The 23,303-nt window shown below is 39.7% G+C and overlaps 1 protein-coding gene across 1 annotated transcript in view; it reads right to left on the reverse strand.

Moving 5' to 3' along the window:
• Positions 1 to 3,373: 3,373 nt before the first annotated feature.
• The window catches only part of LOC124162146 (lysozyme 2-like), a 44,173-nt gene continuing 24,243 nt past the window's right edge, over positions 3,374 to 23,303 (reverse strand). The window contains exons 2-3 of the mRNA XM_046538569.1: positions 9,822 to 9,986; positions 3,374 to 3,947 (exon numbers count right to left, since the gene is read on the reverse strand). Of these exons, the coding sequence (XP_046394525.1) occupies positions 3,483 to 3,947; positions 9,822 to 9,986 (630 nt within the window). The 3' untranslated portion in view covers positions 3,374 to 3,482. The remainder of the gene's footprint in view (positions 3,948 to 9,821; positions 9,987 to 23,303) is intronic.

The raw sequence follows: 23,303 nt of genomic DNA on the forward strand, positions 1-23,303 counted from the left end.
TATTCATGAAGGTCTTCTTTGCCGGCATGTAGCCAGAAATTTACTTTAGGAGGGCTAATTCCAGAAGCAGATTGAGGTATTTGTTAGCGGGCTAGATGGGTGGTCTATTACTTTTATAGGATGCCTGTGAGGAATACAATGCCTCTCAATGATTCTGGATTTCCAGAGTATTTTCTTTTGTAAAACTATATGTTATAAAATTCATTCATGAAAATAGTAAGTATTGCAATGCGTTAAGCTCAAGAAGTCTTCATCATCAGTGAAATGGTCAAGAACTGTTTTCTCCTTGGCTTTGCGATAGGGCTTCTCCATTTGTTGCCCTGGATGACTGTTGCTCTTGTGCCTGTGAAATCTTACTTCAAAAGGAGCTGGGTATGATTAGGCTATTCCAAAAGTCTATCAATTGTGGTTCATTCCAATATAAAAATATAACTAAGCAAAAAAATCATGTTAATTTAGAATTTTAAAACTTAAGGGTATTTTGGTGAAATTTTCAGTTATCAATTTAAGTACAAGGTTAAACAATAAAATTATTTATAGTTGAAAAATGAGAAACTCATAGTCTAAAACACTCATCTACTTGATTTCAGTAATACTATGAGAAGTATTTTCTCAGTACTAAAATGTCATCATCATCTTTTTATTTAAGGCTTGGTGCTTTCGTGGTGTACAATGTGGATGAATTCTTCATGGGATTCACATCAGGTGAGCTGTCCTATCAGAGCTGCATTTTCAATGGCTGACTCTGCCATCGTCCTCTGGGTGTTGAGTTCTGGGTCAAGATGTTTCCGAGAGTATTTATGTTCCGGCCAGGTGTAGGGTCATTTCTGATTGGCCATAGTTGATCTTGTCCTTGTTGTTTTTTCGTGATGTCTTAATAATCTTGAGCGATGGTTTCTATGCATGGCTGATTAAGTATCCGGAATTGCGGTTGAAGTTTTTGTCTGCCAAACTTATCTCTATGGCCTCCTTTGTCTGCCATTGTCCTCCTTTGAGATAAGGTTGGTAGACAAAAACATCATCTGCGATACGGGATACTCAATCAGCCATGCATGGAAGCCAGTGTAAAAGATTATGAAGACATCATGAAAAATCAACAAGGACAAGATTGACAATGGCAATCAGAAACAACCCTAACCACACCTGGAATATGCATTAATTCTGAAAAATCTTGACCTAGCACTCAACCCCCTGTGGACGATGGGAGAGTTAGCCATTGAAACATCGGCTCTGACTGAACAGCTCACGTGATGGGAATCCCGTGAAGAATTCATCCACATCTTTTTATTTTTTTGAAGAACTACAAAGTCTTCCTTCATGTTGAATTGCTCTGTCAAGGAAAAAGCGGGATGATCATGCAAAGCGTCACAAAAGCAGAAAGTCTACTCCAAACTTTAATCCTCTTCATTGCCAACCCCAAACTGTCTCAATCATTCTTTAACAATCAACCATTGCAATACCATCTAGTAAAACCTTTGGACTAGTCTCATAATATGATCTTAGTGGTACAGGCTGCAGAATAATGTGCACTTACTTTTTACCAGTAGCAAACCTAAATGAATGCATAGAAGTAAGTATGCTAGGATATTGTCCCTTCAAAAGCTATCAGTGTACTTGATGAGCACTTGTATAAAATAAATAGCATGTAATTACAGGAGTACACTAATTACATTTCAATTGGCCTCATTGTATTTCTGTGCTGTGTCTTGCAGGGGCACAGCTAGGAATTAAGGCCAGGGGGAGTTATAGGCACCAGGGGTGCAGCTAGGAAATAAGGCTTATATGGGTTTTAGGCGAAACTAATACTGGTGTGTCTGGGGGTATGGCATACCTGCCATGGTAAGTGGGAGGTGTGGGGGCCCTCCCCAGAAAAAATTAGGATAATAGAAAGTTTTACGGCTTTCTGAGGGGTATTTTATAAATCCTTACAAAATTCTATAAGTACTGTATTTCTCTGAATATAGTCTCCCCCCCTAATTTTGAGGCTTCAGTTTTGGGAAAAGTTAAAAAAAATGCGTTTGAATATTGTCCCCCCTTTACTTATACCTTGGGCATTTTTGGAAAAAAAGGTGGACTATATCCAGACAAATACGTCATACTAATGCAATTAAGTAGAATGGATTTAACTTAAAAAAAATTCTGAGGGGGGGAGTTTATCCCCTAAAACCCCTCCTCGCTGCGCCACTGATAGGTGCAACTAATACTGGAGGGTTCAGGGGTATGGAGTACCCGCCAGGGTAAGCAGAAGGTGCGGGGGCCCTCCCCAGAAAATTTTTGTGATAATGTGATAAATGGTTCAAAATGGTGAGTTTTAAGGTTTTCTGAGGGACATTTTATTAATCCTTACACTATTCTTCTATAAGTCCAATCAATTAATCCAATTCCGTAAAATGGATTAAAGTTAAAAATTTCTCTGAGCTCTGGGGGGGTTTTATCCCCCAAAATCCCCTATATCCCCCACCCCCTAGCTGCACCACTGCGACACAGCACACACAGCCGAATACACACCAAAACTCAAATGGAAAGGACCCAAGTATTAAAGGGAAAGGAAATGGCATGGAACGTGTTAACCAATGCCATCTAATCCAGGCTTCATGTAGTGGAAGGTATCTCTAAGTGTTAAATTTGAAGCATTTTTCTGCAGTTTTTATTGCCTGTCTTACACCTGAAGATTGTCGGTTGAAAAAGTTAGAAACTCTGTTTGACTATTAAAAATTCAGAAAAGTGCTTTAAGTTTTTCATTTATGGTCTGATTATGTGAGCTGGGTAGTAATCATTTAGTATCTACTTATGCCTAAAGAAAGCTTGGATTCCCTGTTAGGGTGCTACATTATTTTATTTACTTGTATGATTTTGGAACAAATGAAAAATGTTTGGGGAAAACAAGTTTGCCATATAAGTCAATCTGAGAGATTGCTCATTGCCTTACATATTTTTGTGTATTTGTATTTTGCAGCATGTATTTGATTTGATGCATAGTGATAGTTTGAATTTATTTTATACAAGAACTTAACTTAATTTGCCCTAAGATATGTCTTTGATATCATTTAATAACATTTTTATCATTCTTAAAGATAAATATTCTGCAAAATGCATACCGTTAATAAAACTGAAACATTATGGAAAGTGTGGAGGTTGGGAATTCAGCTGATTATTTCAGAGGACACCCTGTGTTTGGTATTTATGTTAAATATTTCAGCATTTGTTCATATTGGCATTTATTTATCGGCAACATGCCTCGAAGGCTATTATTTGCCTAAATCGTACTATTACACACCTGTGCAGATGTCACGCAATGCATAGTACCATTAACACATAGATTTTATTTTTATATTTTATGTATTAAGGGTGTGGAAGATAGAAGAAGTCAAGCTGAAAAACTGATATAGGTTTATTAAATGAGATTTGTTGATGCCACCACGAATGATTTACACACAAACATTAAAATGAAGATTACAATATTGCATTTTGGGCATGATAAATTAACCTAAGAGATATGGTTGATGTATGGAGTTTATAGGTGTGGAAAGATACCAATACTGTGGAGTAGGGGAGTGTGTCATGTAGTAATAAGTGGGCCAAGTGAAACGCGATGAGGCTAATATTTCTTGGGAACTGGAGGCAGTTGTTGTCAGAGATGACGTAGTTGGTGACGCTGAGCTAGTTGAATCAATTGTTGTTGTCGTTGTCGATGTTGTTGTTCCTTTGCTGTCTGCAAAACAATCAGATGTGAATTTTTTCTCCAGGGCATCTTGAGGAAGGCTGCAATGCTGGCGATACACTGCCCAAGCTGAGAATCCATTGCCACCAGAAACACGGTCGTGTGCCCTTTTGATCCTTTTGGCACACCGCACATCATCAGCCAAGTCATCATCCTCCAGTGAAGCACAAGAGACTGCGCAGGCAAAACCTTCTCCTGGTGGAGAGCACCAATACTTATCGCTGATCTGTAAGTATAACAAGCATGTACATTACAGGAAATTTCAACAATAAAATAATTTGTAGACAATGGTATTCTGGGGAAACATTCACTTAAGTTATTAAAGACCAGGTGAACTATGAAATTTGAAACATTTAAGATTCATTGCTTCATTAATCAGGTTGTGCATTATTTCACACTGAGAGCCATGGTCATTCATCTAAATTAAAGAGTTGTTGCGTGATGATGAATGTGAGGTTAGTATACCGCAGAAGTATATTGAGTGGGATGTATTGTGTGGTGCAGGCCAGGGATTTATGAAGGTAAAGAAAGGAATCAATTTCGAAGAGGTTGGATTGTAAGATTACGACAATTTTTTATCTCAATCCATTGCTGGGTAAAAGATGAGATTTGGCACATTATATTTTGTTAGGTGTTTCGGTATTTTTTAGGGTGCTGTTTATAAATTACGGACCTTTTTCATTCTGAAGAGCATGGTGATAGTAGTTATGGAGGACAATGGAATTTCAGTTGTCCCCTATATTATTTGGTGTTCTGGGGTGAAAATTGTAATGATGTTAGTAAATTTCTCTTAGGAAAAATGGAAGAAAATTCAATTTACTAGCAAGTGTATGTCACTCCCATGTGCACAGGGCCGTCGCGTGGTGTGGCCGCGCCCGGGGCGAGATTCTGTCAAGTGCCTTCCCCCCCCCCCCCCCCCCCCAGGCGACCGCACCACAACTTACACTCAAAATCAAACACAATGCGAGTGGCAGGTGTTTACAGGAATACAGGAATCCTGAATCACCAAATAACAACTAACATATTTGTTTTTAACATTTATTCACAATCCACGTACAGTATTGTTATTGTAAAAACAACTTTTTAAAAATTCTGGTGGTAAAAATTTTTGTTTTCCCTGCCGCAAGATTCCCGTTTATTCTACCGCAAAATTACCGTTTTCCCTGCCGAGGCGGCACCCCCCTGGCCGCGGCGCCCGGGGCGACCGCCCCGGTCGCCCCACCCACGCGACGGCCCTGCATGTGCACACCCATATGTCACTTCTTAATCATCAAGAGTCATGAAAGCTTCAAGCAAGAGAATTACTAGCATTCACATATCTTAATTCTGCTCACTAGAAGCTTAAAAATCATTATTTTTCTTTCAATACTTTATTTTCTCTGCCCCCCCCCCACTATGTTAACTTCCAATAATTGCTACCTCAAGAGAGGAGCAATGAGAAAATACTTAAAAGGTTATTAGATTGTTTGCTGTATGGGAATGTGAAAAGAATGTATGTCTGAGTTTATTGCCATCCTGAGGTCATACAATGGCTAAAATTATCCTCAAACTTGTTATTGATCCTTAGGGGATGTTTCTCTCGATCTTTCCTTCCTTTGTATTCCTCATATAGTCTTTACTATGTTTTATTGCATTGCCTATTCATTGAGTCCTTCTCTGATACATATATGGTACTCCGCAATGGTTGGGGTGCTCAGGGTGAGTCCCTTGAGGAGAAGGTCTTGATGGCCTAACGACTTATTCCCCCAATCATCTCAGGAGGGGGAGGGGAGGAAAGAAGTAGGGGAAGGAGGCACCACCGCGATTAGAGTAGAATGGCACCTCCAGCGTAGAGAGATATGGGATGATAAAATCTCGACGCCATCATATAGGCTATGCAAGCTACCAATAGCTAAGCCATCTTTGCTGTTCCTAGAGAAATGGAAGAATATTCTCTGAGGGAGAACATTCCATAGATTTTAATCTAGATAATGGTGCTCCACTACAGTGGCATAACTAGGAATATGCTTTGGGGGGATGATGGGGGATGGGGAATGGTGACCTCACCCCTCCCCATTTGGGAAAATTTTGTAAAAATGACATACGTGTAAATATATTTTACATAATTTTTGCACTTAAAATTTGGGTTTCATTAAAAGGTTACGTTAAAATTTACTATACCTATGTCAAAACTAGGCAATAGTTTTGAATACATATTATTTTTATTTCTCTGAGGCTTTGGGGGGGATCTATCCCCCTCATCCTCCCATGGTTACGCCACTGCTCCACCGCTACCTCTCTTCTTCTATTCTTGGGTTCACCTCCTGGTTTATCTTCCTATCCGTTCAATAAATCTTCAAGAACATAAACATAAAGATAAATATATGTCTCTGAAGAATAGCGATAGAAACAGCAAAAATATATGTCTCTGATCATTTCGTTCTGTGCAATTGCAAGTGCGACTGCCTTCGATCTGAAGAAAATCCTCATCTGATATAACCTACTGTTACCTTCGAGTGTGAGAACACCTGAAAGTTTGTGAATAACGAAAAGCCCTTGCAATCCATTACCCAATGCATACCAGGTTTTCCACCTGCTAAGTGGACTCGTTCACCGATTTTATTATAATGCTGGTTTTGATAGAGATTTAAAAATTAAGTGACATTTATTTTTATGTTTTTCGGTTCGTAGCCTACTTCTTGACATACTCTCAACTTCCTTCAACTTTTTCGCAGGTAAGTTAGTGACGTCACGAACTTCTGTTGAGCGTGTTGCCGCTTCTCCGCAAACTCCTCAGCCTTGCGCACGGGCCGCGTGTGGTTCGATGTTATTCACACTCTTGTGAGCGATACCTTCCATTAAAGTATATCTGGAGGAGGAGACCGACAGCCAGGGCCAGTTTAAGCGGCAAGCTAAGTACGCGGCCGCCTAGAGCACAGAGCAAAAGGGGGCGCGTAAACACTCAGTCCAATGTTTAGTACTAATCCTTTTACCTCTCAGGTTATTTTTTGAGGGGGAGTGGCGGTATGTTGTTCGCTCACTCTAGAAAAATGCCTAGAACCAACCCTGCCGACAGCCAGGGTCATGCGCCATAAGGGAAGGTTGGAGTGAAACCTGACATCGGCATTAGCCTACTTCTTAAAGAAAGGCGCCAAGGGGACCACGGCTTAACGTCCAATCCGACGGACGGAGTGCTGCACTTGAAGTGCCCTCCACAAATCACTCAAGAAGGAATCGGTAGCTTCTGAAAAATCTCTACCACAGCCGGGATTTGAACCCGGATCTTCCGGGTGGGAACCTAGAACTCTAGTTACCATACCAACCCGATCACCTCTCATCCCCTCAGTGTAACCACCGTGGGCGATTAAACGAGAGAGGTATCTAATCACGTTACCTACTACGAAACAGTGAGCGGCGAAGTTAGCGTTTTCTTGATTTACGCGTGCGAGCGAATGGCTGAATGGGTTCTTTTTTCCCCATGATTTATCTTTCCCTTACATTGTTTACCGAATTCATTTTAATGAATGCGATCTTATGTCGGAGTGAACGAGTCCATTTCTCCCTATCAGCCCGAACAATGGCAGGACGTCATCGCCTCGCGAATGCGACCATCAGATCACCGGGCGCCGCGGCGGGAGATCGCAGCCTCCGTCACGAAGGTAGCCGCGGAGTCCTCACCGGCGTCGGCTTCCTCCCTTGGGGATGCGTGAGTGGGAGGGAGTTCGTGAACATGGACTGGGGAAAACATGGGCTGAGTGGGAAGGGAGGCTGGGGGGAAGCTTGTGAACGGCGAATGTAGGTCGCGGACTTGCGGAGGGTGAGGCGAAGGAGCGGGAGGAGATTTTTAGCAGGTGGTAGGACCTACTGGGGGCCAGCGGCTAGTTTGAAGGAAAGGCATTGCCCAGTTCGCGAAGCCTCTGCGTAGCTGGAGCACAGTCCCGAAATAAACACAACGGGGGATATCACATAGAAGCATGGGCGTACCCAGCGGGGGGCAAGAGGGGGCCGCTGCCCCCCTATAATCAAAAGTACATTAAGTTAAGACCGAATTATTATTATAAAACATGCGATTAAAATAAAAATGTTTTTCCGAGAAAATAATTTTAAAGCTAATAAAGCGCTGTTATAATTTTCTTGAAATTTTGGTTTCATAACCTTTTTTGTGTTACAACTTGAAGGACCACGGCTTACCCCTCTCTAGTTTTGATCCTGGGTACGCCTTTGCAAGGATGTACAAGGGCGGATCTAGCATTTTTTTCTAGGGGGGGACAAGGGTTAGACAGACAAACGATCCTCTCGTATGTAAAACAACATCCAACAATGATTGTAGGATACTTACTCTTTATTTTAACATAAAAGCTATAAATATGAAAATATTAATAAGATAAATGTATAATTAGGAGTTTTCTTTGATGTTTCCTACTCAAAATATCCAGTGCTTCAATGATTTTTATTTTTGACATTATGTCTATGGAGTGAAGCCTGTCCATTCAAACGATCTTATGCCATTCTGCTGCGAAGGTTTTTTTTTACAAAATCGGCGTAAAGTCGAGAAAGATCGCAGAGCTGAGGTTTTAGCTGTTTGCGCATATGTATTTCCATCGCCGGAGTGGGGAGGGGGGGGGAGAGGGGGACACGTTCCGCTGTACCTCTCCTAAATCCGCCTATGAGGTTCCTTCCTTCATTTTGTTTAATTTAATTTCAATTCCATTGGTTTTATTTTTCTGTATCATTGCTTATATATCACTACTTTATATTATTTGTGTATAAAATGTTCTATTTATGAATCTAGATGACTTTTTGTTGTCAAATGTACAAAGTATTACGATTGTTTTCCATAGGTGATCCCATCAACAGGAGAAAGCCTCTGGGGCCACCTAAAGCTCTAATCTGATCATGTATCCGTGATATTTTGAAATGTTTATGGAGCAACATAAATATATTACGATACGCGTCGCGCGAATGCACGTCCACCCTTGCATAACTAGAATTCATTTAAATAATCTTTGCGACTGAGAGGCAGGCACGAGTTTGTTGGTGGGTGGGAGGGGAGGGCACGTGACTTCCTGAAAACCAACCAAAATACGATAGACGGAGCAAAGCCTCCTGGAAATTCATTCACTTTCAGGCCTCCGTGGTGTGCCCTTTGTGAGTTAGCTGAGTTGCCAGGTGAGAAGAGGGTTATTGAGACGGTCTTTCGTTTTCATGCACTAATAAGGTCTATTGAGAAAACATGGCAACGTCCGCCTTCAGTGGGGTAGCCAGGAATTTCGTTCAGGGGGATCCAAAACCAAGGAAGAAAATTTTTGAAGAACTGGGTACTAAGCAGAGGATTTTAAACTAATTTTAACACTTTTCATAATCGAAAAAAACTTCATTCTCCAAGAAATCTTTTGTAAATTCATCATTTTTCTGTCTTTGGTGGCGTGGAGGGAAAAATGAGTCGCCGCCTACCAGTGGCGGATTTAGGGGAGTAGGGGAGCTACCGCCCCCAGTATTTCCTGGTAAAATTGAACTAATGGTCATCTACAAGGTGACTCTGTAGTATTGCCATTCTATAGTGGCCAGGTATTACGCTGATTTAGCTCGAAAACTTGAAGATATTTTCCAAACAATTGATAGCACCATGATAAAATATAAAAAAGTGGTAATTTCCACACTTTCATATAAAACTCCGCTACCGTCTGTGGCTTCGACACTATATCATTTTCAAGGTCAAAACAGGCCCTGAAAATGACTACGATTTTTGCTTCTAGTTGCTGCCTCCCCCAGAAGCAAAAATCGCAAATGTCTTTAAGGAAAATAATATTTTTTCAAGCAAATATTTTTAAAAACTAAGTAATAAAGAGCTGATACAGTTTCCTTACAATGTTGATTTCATTCATCTTTTCCATGCTTAAATCTTACCTACAACTTGAAGAACCATGACTTTCCTCCCTAGTTTTGATCCTGGGTACGCCCTAGTATTCATAGTTTCTATTTTATCATGGATATTTAGCATTTCCTCCACGTCAAGCCTGAAACGATTTCATAAATTGATCGAACTTTCGATAAATTAAGTGTCCGGCTAAATCTGTTATATCATCTACGAGGAGAATGAATTTCAGGTATTAGTTTTCACCTGGAAGATGCCGTGGTCCTCGCTTCCGTCTCCGTTGAGGCGTCCCACGGCCGATGAGTTGAATTCGGACTCGTGTCGCGCAATGCACACCCACGTGGCCAAGTCCTTGTCCGGAATCTTGTGACGCTCCTTTAATTCGCGTGCCAGCTCACATCGCTCGTAAACCTGAGAAAAAAAGAGTAGCAGAAGGGGAGGATTTTACATCTTCATCTACATAATACCCTGCGAGACACTCATAGGGTGTTTGGCCAGGGGTTACCAATCACCAGCGTGCAGCATGCAAGAGTATCCTCACATGCACACCACACAGTTATAAAAATAATACGCATAATAAAAAGTCCTTAATTTCGGCTGAAACGGCGTTCCGGCACCTCTCAAAGAAATTTGGATCGTGTCAAAAAATTTCAGTTTTCAACTGATTTGGGCGTTACTTGGTGGAACGATGAAATGTTCATTGTGAAACAAAAACCAAGTACTGTCCCACAAACTTTTTAAAAATTGCTGTCAACTAGTTTCGACGTCTATGCCGTCATTATCGAGACAAGCAGCACTTTTTTTTATCAATAATGACGGTATAGACGTTGAAACTTGTTGACAGAAAATTAAAAAAAAAGTTTGTGGAATAGTACTTGATTTTTGTTTTACCATGAAAATTTCAGTTTTATTTTATTTTCGGTAAAACATGATTCTTCATTGTAACTCTAATTACAAATTTAAAAAAAATCGGAAGTTTTAGGGAGAGGGGGTTTATATTTGAAAATTGTTGGGATTAAATGTTTTGGTATGCGCTACGGTACCTTAATTGTTAGAAATTAAGCACTGGCGACAACAAAATATACGTGCACATTCATTTAAAGGTAAAAATTGCCAACGGTTAATGATTCTTATCGTAAATTCAGGCAAGGTTAGAATAATGGAAATATAAAAGCATGCAATGAATCGTCCTAGCGAGTTAAGCCATTAAATTTATTATTTTATCAACTGAGACACCATTTCTATTTGATATTAGTACGAGGAAAGAGTGGCATTTTTAATCTCTCTGATTTTCGGTCTAAAATTGATAAAATTATGATTGGGAACTAGTATATTTTTTTAAATTGGATAAGGCCAACAGAAAATTATTTCTTAATACAATAAATTGGCGTATATGAATGATAATTTTGGGGGAGTGTGCGAGGCTTTTTTTTTTGCCCTTTTTTGAGCATTTATACTTGACAATTGCTAGTCAACAGCCAACACCAGTCAGATTTAATCATATCCGAGTTAAATGTTGTTGCAGGTTTTATATTATTTATCCACCTGCCGCTACCATGTGTATGTTTCTGACCCATTTAAGATTAATTTCAGTTTAATAAAGAGACAATGGAAGAGGAAACAGGTCCACCCTAAATCGTTCATGCAATCAGACATTAACTTGTACGTTTTAAGGTATCGCGTAAACAGGCCTTTACGCTGTCATCTTGAAATTTCCTGATAGTATAAAGAAGTGCATCTTTAGTATTCGACTGTGTATAAAATCTGAAAATATTTTCCTCGGTATTTTCTCGATTTTCATGTGGAGATTACCGGTCTGTATTTACCCCGAAAATTTGAATTTGTTAACGGAACTTAAAAAAGATACGCCATGGAAAAAATAAACAATGGAGTGGCCGTGAGTGAGTGATGCATCCTCTTAAGCTCGTAGGCTATATATCCATTCTGATAAATTTTATGGAATGTTACGAGCTGAAAAGAGCTCTCTGCCACGAAAGATGGCTTAAGATCGCTTTTTCCATTTGAATCAACGTTATCTCGACCGGCTCATATATCAGTCATACGGAGTTATCACGGACGGATCGTGATTTTTGATTTCTGGAAAACTGTATTGTAATTTATGAGAAGGTGATCAGTGTCCAATGGATTACTCTCTAATCGGTCGTGATTTCAAACCTCATGTTTCAAAGTAAACTTATTTTGTTTTCGATCGTTAATTCTGACTGGGTTTTAAAATATCTTCCTCCGCGAGCTCAGTAACAAATCAACTTCTTTCAAGAGGTCTTTAATCTTTATTATCATCTGATCACGCATGAATAGCACACTAAATAACGATTAAAGTCTCTCGGTGTCATCTTCCTTTGTGTATTTTAAGAGGAATATCGAAATATATTCCCAAATATATACAGTTTCAAAAATGTATTCCTTTAAGCGCAGTTAAGGAAATTCAATATCGGAGTATCTGAGCTGAATTCGAGCGGTGCATTTTGCACTGCGTGGACTGCTACTTTCCATGATGAAAAATGCGTTCATAGAGTATTCCTTGCGGAACATTATGTGAGTGTAACATTTCGAGAATATTTTGGAATTTCCCGTGCAAAATTTGGCTAGCCCTGCAGTATTTATAGCTCGTGTAATAAAGTTACTTATGGATTTAGTGTGGGTAAGTTCAGCCGGATACATAACTTAAAGCTGAGGCTGTGACTCCTCGTTAAAGGCACTAAATCCCATTTAGATGAATTCGTTTTCGTAAAAGCTCATTTGGCTCTAACGTTTTCTTGATAATTTGCATATTTGACGGAAACTTCGCACATCTGAAGTCACGGGTTAGTAGTAAATAAAATCATTTTAGGAAGAATACAGAAATGTATTTGAGATTAAATCTGTTAAAGTCAATCCAAAATTCTTCTTATCAGTCGTTACATGTGAAACGGACCATGTATTTTATGGAACTATTGATTATTATGAGCCATCAGAAAAAATCGATTACCGTTTCAACCACCATAGATTTTGTTCACCTTGAAAAAAAAAAAATACTGTAACAAGGTAAGCCTCGCATGACATCGTTTCAGACTCGACTCAGTTAAAATGCGATATATCCATGATAAAAAATAAACAATAAATGGTAATTTCTACTATTTCATATGTACCTCCACTACCGACCATGATTTCGACACTATCACATTTTTCTTTAAAATTGACGTAGAGTATTGAAACCATGGTCGGTAGCGGAGTAATGTATTCAAGCAGGGGCGGTCTGGGGTATTGGGGGCCCTCGGCTAGGCCTCCTTCCCGGGGGATTCGGAAGTCTTCCATCGGAAAATTTTAGGGTTTGCATGCTCGTAAATGGATTTTGACGCTATTCTGGCTCTTGTAAACCAGATAAAAATTAATGAAAAATAGCAATTGTGTAAGAAAAATATCATGAAAGGTGAGAATTTCACAGCTTATAAAATTTAAAAATGTGTATATTATGTTTTTATCATATGTTTAGAGAATTTTTCCCTTGAAACTGCGCTGAAATCTAAAAGAAACTCTAAAATAACATTTTCGAATTACCCTTTGAAAAAAAGCATCAGGTCGTTCTTTAACTTCTGTCACCTTTATTTAAAAAAAATATAATCTTTGTACACCACGTTGTGAATACAGCAACTAAAAAAAGTAGGAATTTATAATTGCAAAATCTTCGGTTCAAGTAATCTGAGTCTTTTTTATTACACCCTTTATATACGCCTCACGATAGACGGGAGCGTTGTGTGGACCCCCTAAGGTCGGGCTCCTCGCCGACCTTGCGAGACAGTCACTGTATTTAAGAGTGGAAATTACCATTTGTTGTTCATATTTCATTATGTAAGCCTCGTAATATTGGAATGGTATTTGGAGGAGGCGACCGACAGCTTAGGTCATTTGCGCCAAGAGGGAGGTGTATGGAGGGAAGGGTGGAGAGAAACCTGGCGTCGGCAGTAGCCTACTCTTAACGGAATGCGCCAAGGGGACCACGGCTTAACGTCCCATCTGACGGACGGCGCTTGAAATGTCCTCCACACAACACTCAAGCAGGGATCGGGCAGTCTCTGAAAATTCTCTACCACTGCCGGGATTTGAACCCGAGCCCGCCGGGTGGGAAGCCAACACTCTAGCCACCACACCAACCCGATCCCCCCTCGTCATATTGTGCAAGCGTAATTAAGGTAAGAAGAAAGGCGCTTGCATCGCCTTTGATCCATCGTAAGCTCAAGATGGCGTAATCACGCTGGGGGTCATCCAGAAGTTTCGTCTCGCTGCGATGGAATGAAGCCGAGATTTTCGGAATAGTATGGCCGGACGCAGTGAATGGTTAAAGCTGGACGAGTTATGGTTTCCGCGGGAGATTGATGTATCGGAAGGGCGAAACGAGAGCAATGTAATCGATTCCGAAAGGATAACCGCTGCACGAACTCGATGAGGGTGAATTGTTGGCCAAAATGAAATGTTACGCTTGTTGGATTTGCAGGTGGAGGTCGTATTATCTGGAGAAATATTTTGCAAATCTACTCCTCTCTCTCTCCTCAGTCAATATTGAGGCATTGTTCCTTTGAGTACACGCACAGGGGTTGATTAATCTTCTGGTAAATGTAAAAAAAAATATACTCGAACGGAGGCCTGAGTGACTGCAGTTGGATGGTACAGCCCATCGTTTACCTTCCTCGCTTCGACGAGGTCGTGAATTGGAGTCACGTATTGGTCATGGACTCAATCGGCAGAGTATTTACGGGTTAAAAGGCCTCTTTCACTTTGGATGATTCCCTTCCAAGGTGATTGGTCCAAGAAACGAGGAATAAATTATTTTTTTGTGAAAATTTCAAATAATGCCCTCATAATTTCCCCTCGTAAAATGAGGGACTTTTGGTCCATGGCTATGTTTTTATAGAAATTGCAATTGAAAAACAGCATTTTTATTCAGGTTTCCATGGCGGCCACAGTTTAAGCATTCAAAAATGTTGAGTGATGTTAACATCAGTAAAACACGTTTATTTGCTGAAAACGCGATGATGCCGACTATCGCGAAATTAGTGTTCACTCAGGAATTCTATAATTGTATCTAATTTACGTGCCTAAGCATACAAAAACTGTTGATCAGGGCCGGATATTCATTTAATTTAACTTGACTTCAGCCGAGGGCCTCAAAAGATACAAGAGTGGCTTACATTCAAGTTATTGGCAATGTTTAAGTTACACTATTCTAAGAACAATGAAAACTAAAACACTGATCCGGAAATAAGGAGAAATTCTGCGCATAGGAGTAATAAACAAAATAAAAATGTATTGGTTATGATCAACGCGTCAATTAACGTAATGATATATATATCACAGTAAGGATATATTTTATTATCTCTCATGTAATTTACAAACGTATAAATTGGAGGTGAATGGGCCTCACAAGCGGAACAGCCTGGGGCCTATTTTCAATTAAATCCGGCCCTGGTGTTGGGTGATGCTAAGATCAGTAAAATACGCTTGCTAGCTGACGGTGCGATGATGTCATGAATCGCGAAATTATTGATCACTCGGAAATACAATCATCGGATCTGTCAACAACGTTCGTGCGTGAATCCAAGAGTGGGGTACAACTTAAATTGAGCATATGCACAGCAGTGCATTTCTTGCGGAGGTCGTCCAATTATCCCTGTAAGTCGTTGTGGATGGTGTTGAAATTAAGGAAAGATATGGAGTGGAATGCCCGGGAGTTGCGGTGACTTCGATCTCATCGTGGGGAACACTTGTAAGAAATATATTAGCTGAGACCTGGGAAGCTAGGATTCGTCAGGCGTGTTGTGGGAAGATTTTCGAACGAAAAAGTAAAAGAGAGATGCTATTTCTCACTCGTATGGCCTCGATACTCCTGGAATAGGCAGCGAGCATATTGGATCCAGAACAGAAAAAATTAACCTGTGTGATAAATGAAATAAAAGGAAAGCTGCGCGTATCTTAAAAAAGTTCTGCGGGCGTACATAAAGCGATACACAGATTTTAAACGAAATAGACTGGGATCCGTTTGAAACTCGAAAGATGCGCGCTAGGCTTAGATTGCTTGTGCAATCGAGAATAGATTTCTTTCATAGCGACACGCAGAACATAATATTAGAACCCCACTATATTTCCATATCCAACAGAAACTTTAAAAATTAAGGGAGAGATTTGCCGAGCGGATACATATCGGTATTCGTTATGCGAATACGCATTCGGAAACTTTTAAAGAATTTTACTTCTTAAAGACTTTGCGTGCAAGCCTTAATGGGGTATGTGTTGTTAAAATATATTTATTTTTATTTCAAAACTAGTGCTGGGAATTTGAGATGGATTTGCAGTTTTCTTCGGCTAAACATAATAAGTCGCATAGAATCGGAGTTGAAATATATTTAACTGCTTTAAAATGATGTAAAAATTCTGTCTCTCATTATGTTTACGCCAATTAAACCAGATCGCGTCAGAATGTTTTCACTAGTTGTTACTACGGTTTGTGTGCTTGAGGTCAGCGAATATTTATGTTGTTAAACTGGACCCAACCTCGGATTACCTTGATGAACTGGGGTCATTCAAACCAAAATGTCACAACTCGTTCTCTGGCATCACGACATTATTCGGCCATATCCTGTGGCCGACCTTGCCGAACTGAATGTAACTGGACAAAATTGGCCTGTGTCCCACATATTATTATCAGTATCATTGTTAGTGTGTATCATAGTGCTTCATAAGTTACACTTTGAAAGAAATCGGTTTGAATATTTTCCTTTCCAGCCTTACTATGGTTTGTGTTGTTAAGATTCATTTGTTTTTATTTCAAAACCAGCGATGGAAATTTGAGATGGATTAACAATTTTCTTCGGTTAATGGTGGTAAGTCGCGAGAATGGGAGTTGAAGTGTACAATTGAACTGCTTTAAAAAAAAATTAAAAATCTGTCTCCCATGTAGTACATTGTTTACATTACTTTTTACCCCAGGAAAAGGCCTGCAGCATTTAATGGTCATTCTGCCAGTTCTTACAATTTTTTAAATGCCGTTTGTTCCTTGAGGATAGTTTTTTTTTCTAATGGCTAGATTAAAAATACGCAATAGTTCCACTTTCATAGCTGAAACGAGCTTATAGTATATACTTAGGTTATAACATAAAAATATGTTCTTTATTAAAAAAAACAACGTTTTTCCAAGGTACTACTAAAATAAAATAAATTTTCTATTAGCCTGACAGAGGCTCTAAATCATTTGCAATCTTCAACCAGATCTCGTCGGAATAATTTCAATACTTGCTACCACAGTTTGTTTACTTGTGGTCAGCGAATATTTATGTGCTTTTTTCCTAAACTGAACGAAGACTCGTATTACCTTGATGAACTGGGGTCATTCAAACCAAAATATCGCAACTCTTCCTCAGGCATCACGACATTCTTCGGCCGTATCCCGTGGCCGACCTTGCCGAACTGGTTGCAACTGGATAAAAACTGGCCCGTGTCCCACATATCTGTCGTCCGCCACATTTTTGGGGCCAAATTTCGAGGATTATCAGAGGAAAAATGAAGTTTATCTCACGAGGAGCACCTTTCGCGGGAAATGTGACGTGCGGGGTCCCGCGCGGAGGCAAGTGTTCCACCTCCCACACGCCGTGTAATGCATCGTTTCGAGTTGGGTAATGAGGGCCTCAAGAGTAAGAGAAAGCCCTGTGCGAGCCTTTTACTTTCCAGGTGAATGGGTTGAAGTCCGTTGCACGTGAGAATTTGCGTACCAAATTACGAAAGACGATTCCCATGCCATTGGACACCTCGTCGCGACCCCGTGAGATAACAAACGAGAGGGGGGGGGGGGGACAAATCGAAAGACGGCTTCGTTTACTTCCCCTGATTTTTTTTCTTGGTACAACATGTTTAGATCCATAAAGGTCATTTTCAAGTATCCGAAAATGACCTCCATGGATCTTCACTTCAACCTTTATCTTGATAATGTATGATCTTAGATTTTCCCGGCGTATGAGGTGAAGAAAAGTTTCCCGGATTTTCCATCGGTTGATTTTTCCATATCTCCCTACGTTTCGAGCAGCGACTTACTGTTCATCCTCAGGGGATCTTCTGAATGCCGTTTTTCAAAATTTGACCACGGCATTTCAGAAGAAAAGCAAGACTGCATAGTAGTTTTGCCTTCTCCTTGTGTAGGTCCGAAAGTTTACGGACGCTGCGATGTGTATCCTCCCCGTAAAGGTGATTGATGCATGATCTTAGGTTTTCCCGGCGTATCAGGTGCAGAAACATTTATCTGGTTTTCCACCGGTTGATGTTCTCCATGTCTCCCGACGTGTCGAGCAGCGACTTGCTGTTCATCCTCAGTGGATCTTCTGAATGAATGGGGATATTCAGAATATCTTGGTACTTGAAAATGATCTCAATGGATCGAAACATGTCACACCAAGAAAATAAATCAGTGTAAGTCAACGATGTCTTCTTTTCATTTGCGAATATCAACTTACGCATAGTTGAGGGGGATACCATTGAACTTATACGACGGGGACTCGAAAACTTATGCACACAAATTTTCTCACACCATAATTTTTACTCTTGGCTCATCTAATTAATAGAGTGCATAGGAGCATCCTTCATCTTTCCATTCAAATTTATTTGAAATCAATATCTATCGTGGCGTGATAGGAGCAGTTCTATAAGATGGCGGATGCACTTGATGCCGTCAAATGCAAAGCACTGTTTTTTCGTTTCTTTGCTGTGAGAATGGGACGGTCGGAAACATTCACGAAAGATTGAAGAGGGTGGATAAAGATGATGATGTCGATCATGGTACAGTTAGTCAGTGGGCACAACGAGTCAGGGGCGTAGATAGTAATTAAGGCTGGGGGGGGGTTTAGGTGCAACTAATACCGGGGTATGTGGGGGTATGGAATACCCACCAGGATAAGCGGTAGGTGCGAGATTAATAAATTGCGGAATTTTAAGATAAATGGTTCAAAATGGTGAGTTTTACGGCATTCGGAGGGATATTTTATTAATCCTTACTCTATTCTATTAGTAATATCAATCCAATTAAGTGAAATGGATTAATCTTAAAAATTTTCTGAGCTCTGGGGGGGGGGTTATCCCCCAAACCCCCCCCCCCCTCGCTGCGCTACTGCAACGAGTGTCTGGTGAGAACGGGCACTCCGATGTTGAAGATCGTGTTAGCAGTGGTGGACTCCATAGTGCACAAACCCCTCTCTTTGTTCAGCGCGCTGAGTTTTCCGAACAGGAATAGCCTTAGTTCCAAGGTGACGTGAGGCTATTGAAAAGGACAAAGAATATGTTGAAAAGTGACATGATATCCATCGAGGATTTGTTAATTCACTGTAAAAATTGGAATTGTCCAGATTGAAGGCTGTGATGTCAGGAAATTTGGGTGCATTATTAATGCAGTGACCCTTTTAATTTGACCAATTTCCGCCCATAAAAATATGTACTTGCGACATATAAATACGCTTTTTCCAAAAACTGTATAAAATTCCGTAAAAAGTAAGCTTTTAAGCCCGTGGAGAACAATACTATGGTGCTGATTATGTTTATTAGAAGCGAGTGAAGAAGATCCTGATAGGAGGCTGGGCAGTATTTCAAATACAACTATTTTAAAATACGTACTTGAAATACATTTGTAATTCGTATTTGGTATTGCATATACACGACTCTAATGCATCTTTTATTTTGTATTTCAAATACAGATTTTTGGTATTTTCCTATTCTAAAATAAAAAATACATCTGAAAAATACTTTTGAAGAAGCTCTGATAACACTTCTGTAACATTTTGCTTAATAGATCACTTCGGTTTCGTGAGAATCGTTTTCTTCATGTTTGCATCTATCAATAACGTGGCAAGCTAGGTTATATTTGTTTAAGATCTTTTAATTTCCATGCAAACGTGTTTTTTATTTTAAAAGATATTTAAAATACTGTTTTGTAGTTTGTTTTTCAAATACCCAAGTCGAAGGTATTTTGTATTTAATTACTCCTCGGCCTGTATTTTACCCAGCCCTACCTGACAGGAGAGTAAGAATAAGGCGCGCATTAATATTTAGACCTAGATAGGAACCACACTTAATTCTTTGAGAGACGAATACCTTATTTTACGCTTTTAATTGAAAATTTTAAACAATTTAAAAAATATTTATTCATATTATTTTTATTTTCCAATTATTAGTGGCAAATCATGTAGTCGATGATAGCTATTAAAGAAATTTCTGCAAAAAAATTATAATTAACGCTTTCTATTAAGAAAATGTAAAAATATTTTTTCCAAATGGAAATTTAGTTAATTAATGGGAGCAAAATGGTAAAATATTTCAAATGTCTGATTATTGAATATTGTACTGCCGTAAGAAGGAAGCATGTGTGCGGAATTACAAGCCGATCCGACGATGGAAAGTGGGTTAAAATCAATTACAATATTCCATCGATGAAACAGATGAACAGACAAAGCAAGTCAAGAAAGAGTGTGTATAAAGCACTCGTAGTTACTTTTTAACCTAGCAGGTATATATACCTTTGCTATAAACCGGAGGGTGTAGTGTTTAAATTTTAAGTGAAGCCTTTGGACATCCCTTACATGTATCCTCGTAGTACGATGTGGCCTAGGGAGATGAACTCGCCCTTCCCCACCCCCAGTTTGTGATATCACACGACTGTGGCTTTGGGCTCAGACTTCGTCTGGGATGAGCTCTCCCGTCACGCATGCGTTAGGGGAGCGTAGTGGCGCAGTGGGTTGAGCGCTTGTTTTCCGAGGAAGGGGTCTTGGGCTCAGATCCCGCGTGAAGCCCAACGAGAATCCTCCAAGTGCGAAATAAGAAATTGGCTCCCCTTCCTTGAATGTGTGAATTTCCATCGCCTTTAGCTAAGGCCAGGTTGAGCCCTACCCGTGCCTATCCAAACCAACCTCCGCGAAGGTATGATATTAAGAATATAAGCCCGAAATAAGAACACAAAAACTCAACTTGAAATAAAAAGCGGACAGCGATTGAATTGTCCCTTGAATTGTCGTCAAAGCCAGAATAAATATTAATTCTTTTACAAAAAAATTCTTTGCGTAGAAACAATGTAAAAATGACTATAAATAAAATTGTAAATTCGATAAACTATAAAATGATGAAGTTGAAAATATAAACTATATAATATTGAAGTTAGATTGCCTAGGGGCATTTTGATTAAAAATTAAATCTTTTTTTTGTTGCTACATTTCAACGTCCATGTTTTCATATACACGGTATTCTTCGGATAAATGGGGCAGCCATATGATAGGAATAAGGTTTACCGTACCGATGTGTATTGTCAATTTGTTTCCCACTTTCAGCAGGCGATCCCATTCATCGATTGGTGCGGTCGGTGGTACGAGGAGGACTTCTTTGCTTACTTAGAGGCCGTTTCTCGACGGTGAAAGGATTTTTCACGGAGTGATTGGTCACCATATTCGGACTCAGGTGGACCGTCCGCGCGGTTTGATGCGGCATCGCATTGCTTCTAGACCTGGTATTCTGATTCACTGATATTCTGTTGGGATTCTACTGTATACTTGTCTTTCAAGTCCTCCTCGCTTGTGGTTAGACTCCTCACCTTCCAATTACATAGTACGTTCCCGGAATGTGATGGACGCTTCCTACTGTTAACGCTTACCTTTATCGATTTTATGTATTTTTAAGCTTTTCTTTTTACCATGTGCTTCTTTAGCAATACGCTTTTGCCTAATATTTTGTCTCGTAGCCCCGAGTTTCCACGTTCAAAATTGACGTCTATTTACTTAACGAAATTTTCATAACGCATAAATTGACCCTGGTAAATATTTGCCTACATCTCAAATTCGTCAATATAAATGGATGTTGGGGGTAACCCGCGTCAAGATTAAATAAAGGCCAACGTTCCCTCTTCTTTATACCGGAGACCTCATCAGGGCTAGTGACCGTGTTGCCTTTATTAAGCATCAATTTATAGGTGGTGGATGGTGGCAGAGAATTTTCCGGACGTTTCATTTTCTACAAATGACTTTATAGAAAAGGTCTCCGACATAGGAGAGGAAACGTTGGGCATTTTAAAGTCTTGGCCCGGAATACCCCCCAATTCCATTAATATTGACAAAACGTGGGCCGCGAAAATTTTAGTAATTTCACCTAAAATTGTAAATTTTCGTCTTTGAATATTCTCGACTGTAAGTTTTGGAGATTTTAAGATGGGTATTTGGAGAATATGATCTAATTTATGCATCATTAAATTTTAAAGCTGTTAAAGTTAGTTGTTAACTGGCATTGTGCCATGAAGAAAGTGATAGTATGTACCATCGGCCGGAGGGGTTGATGAATACCGAGATATGACGAAGTTGTTGAGACGTTACAAGGAGTAAATAATGTGGTGGCAGAGGGAGTGATGAATGGTTACGACGCTTTATTTAGAGGAAGCGACCCATATCCGTGATAAATTTTGCCGAGAAGGAAGGAAAAGTGGATAGAAGCCCGGTGTTAAATTGGCCTGACCCTAACTATGGACGGCGCGGGCATCTCGACTCAACGTCCTGTCTGACTGACTGTGCTATGTCACCTCTGCTGGGCGCCTAGATAGAATTTTTCGGAATAACTATTCACCAATTCCGAAATCATAATTTATTAACAAATCTCTTCATCTCTGTGAATCCTGTGATTCACAGAGATCCTAAAAAAAATATTTTTTGTATCGCTGATATGGAATACTTTGTTGAATGATATTTTTTTTTCATAGCAGAGTAGGATATGTAATTTTTTTTGCTTAGAATTCATTCAAATATGCATCACCGTCGAGGTCTGAGCCCGGGCGTTCGAGATGAGAAGCCGACACTTAAGCCGACCTGATTCTAATCTGTGGGCCATTAGAAGCGTGTGAAGAAAGAGCGATTGTTACTTTCAATGTAGGTATTTATAGAGAAAAAAATCATGGATACGATCCATTTAAGGACTGGAAACATACGCTGGCGATAACCGTCTCGCGGCAGCCAGCAATACGTGCTCAAAGCATCACGAAGTGGAACGAAATGAATGGGTCCTGCGAAGTCACAACAAGGGCATGCGACGTCCGAAGCCCTTCCTTTTAGCGCAAGCCGTCTCTGAAGAGCCTTATTCTTATGCTGAAAAGTCTTATGAACACGCATCACTCACTAGACCGGAATATTTTCGTGTTTTATTACTTGTTTTGAAACTCAAACTGTCCTCTTGAAATTCTCATGGTATACAGTTTTAGTCGACGAAAGCACGATAGCATTTTTTCCACAAGTTTTATTTACTCTGGCACCACGCATTTAAATGCGCGGTAATATTTTTGCCAACATTTCGTTGTATTTATACACCTTCTTTAAGGATTTTTTTGCAACGGTTTGGATATTTTTACTGGCAATGAAAATTTCAAAGTAATTGGAATTTTATTAAATCACAATAATTGAGTTTAATGCCTTAGGATATTCCTTGTGGAGATCGAGAGTCGATATCATGATAAAGAGAAAACACAGATTCCAGAAGGTTTATTTCCACAGATTCCATTTCTTAACAGGGTTAAGAAATACAATCTGTGGAAATAAAACAACTGTGTTACCTTTATCATGACATTAATCACAATAAAATTTCTCATATATTTTTAATAAACAAATCCCATTAATTGAAAAAAGCCCTGATATAGGAGTATAAATATAGCGAAACTTCTGCAAATATTAGCATTTA

Source organism: Ischnura elegans, chromosome 7 (genome assembly GCF_921293095.1).
Source record: "Ischnura elegans chromosome 7, ioIscEleg1.1, whole genome shotgun sequence".
Lineage (NCBI taxonomy): Eukaryota > Metazoa > Arthropoda > Insecta > Odonata > Coenagrionidae > Ischnura > Ischnura elegans.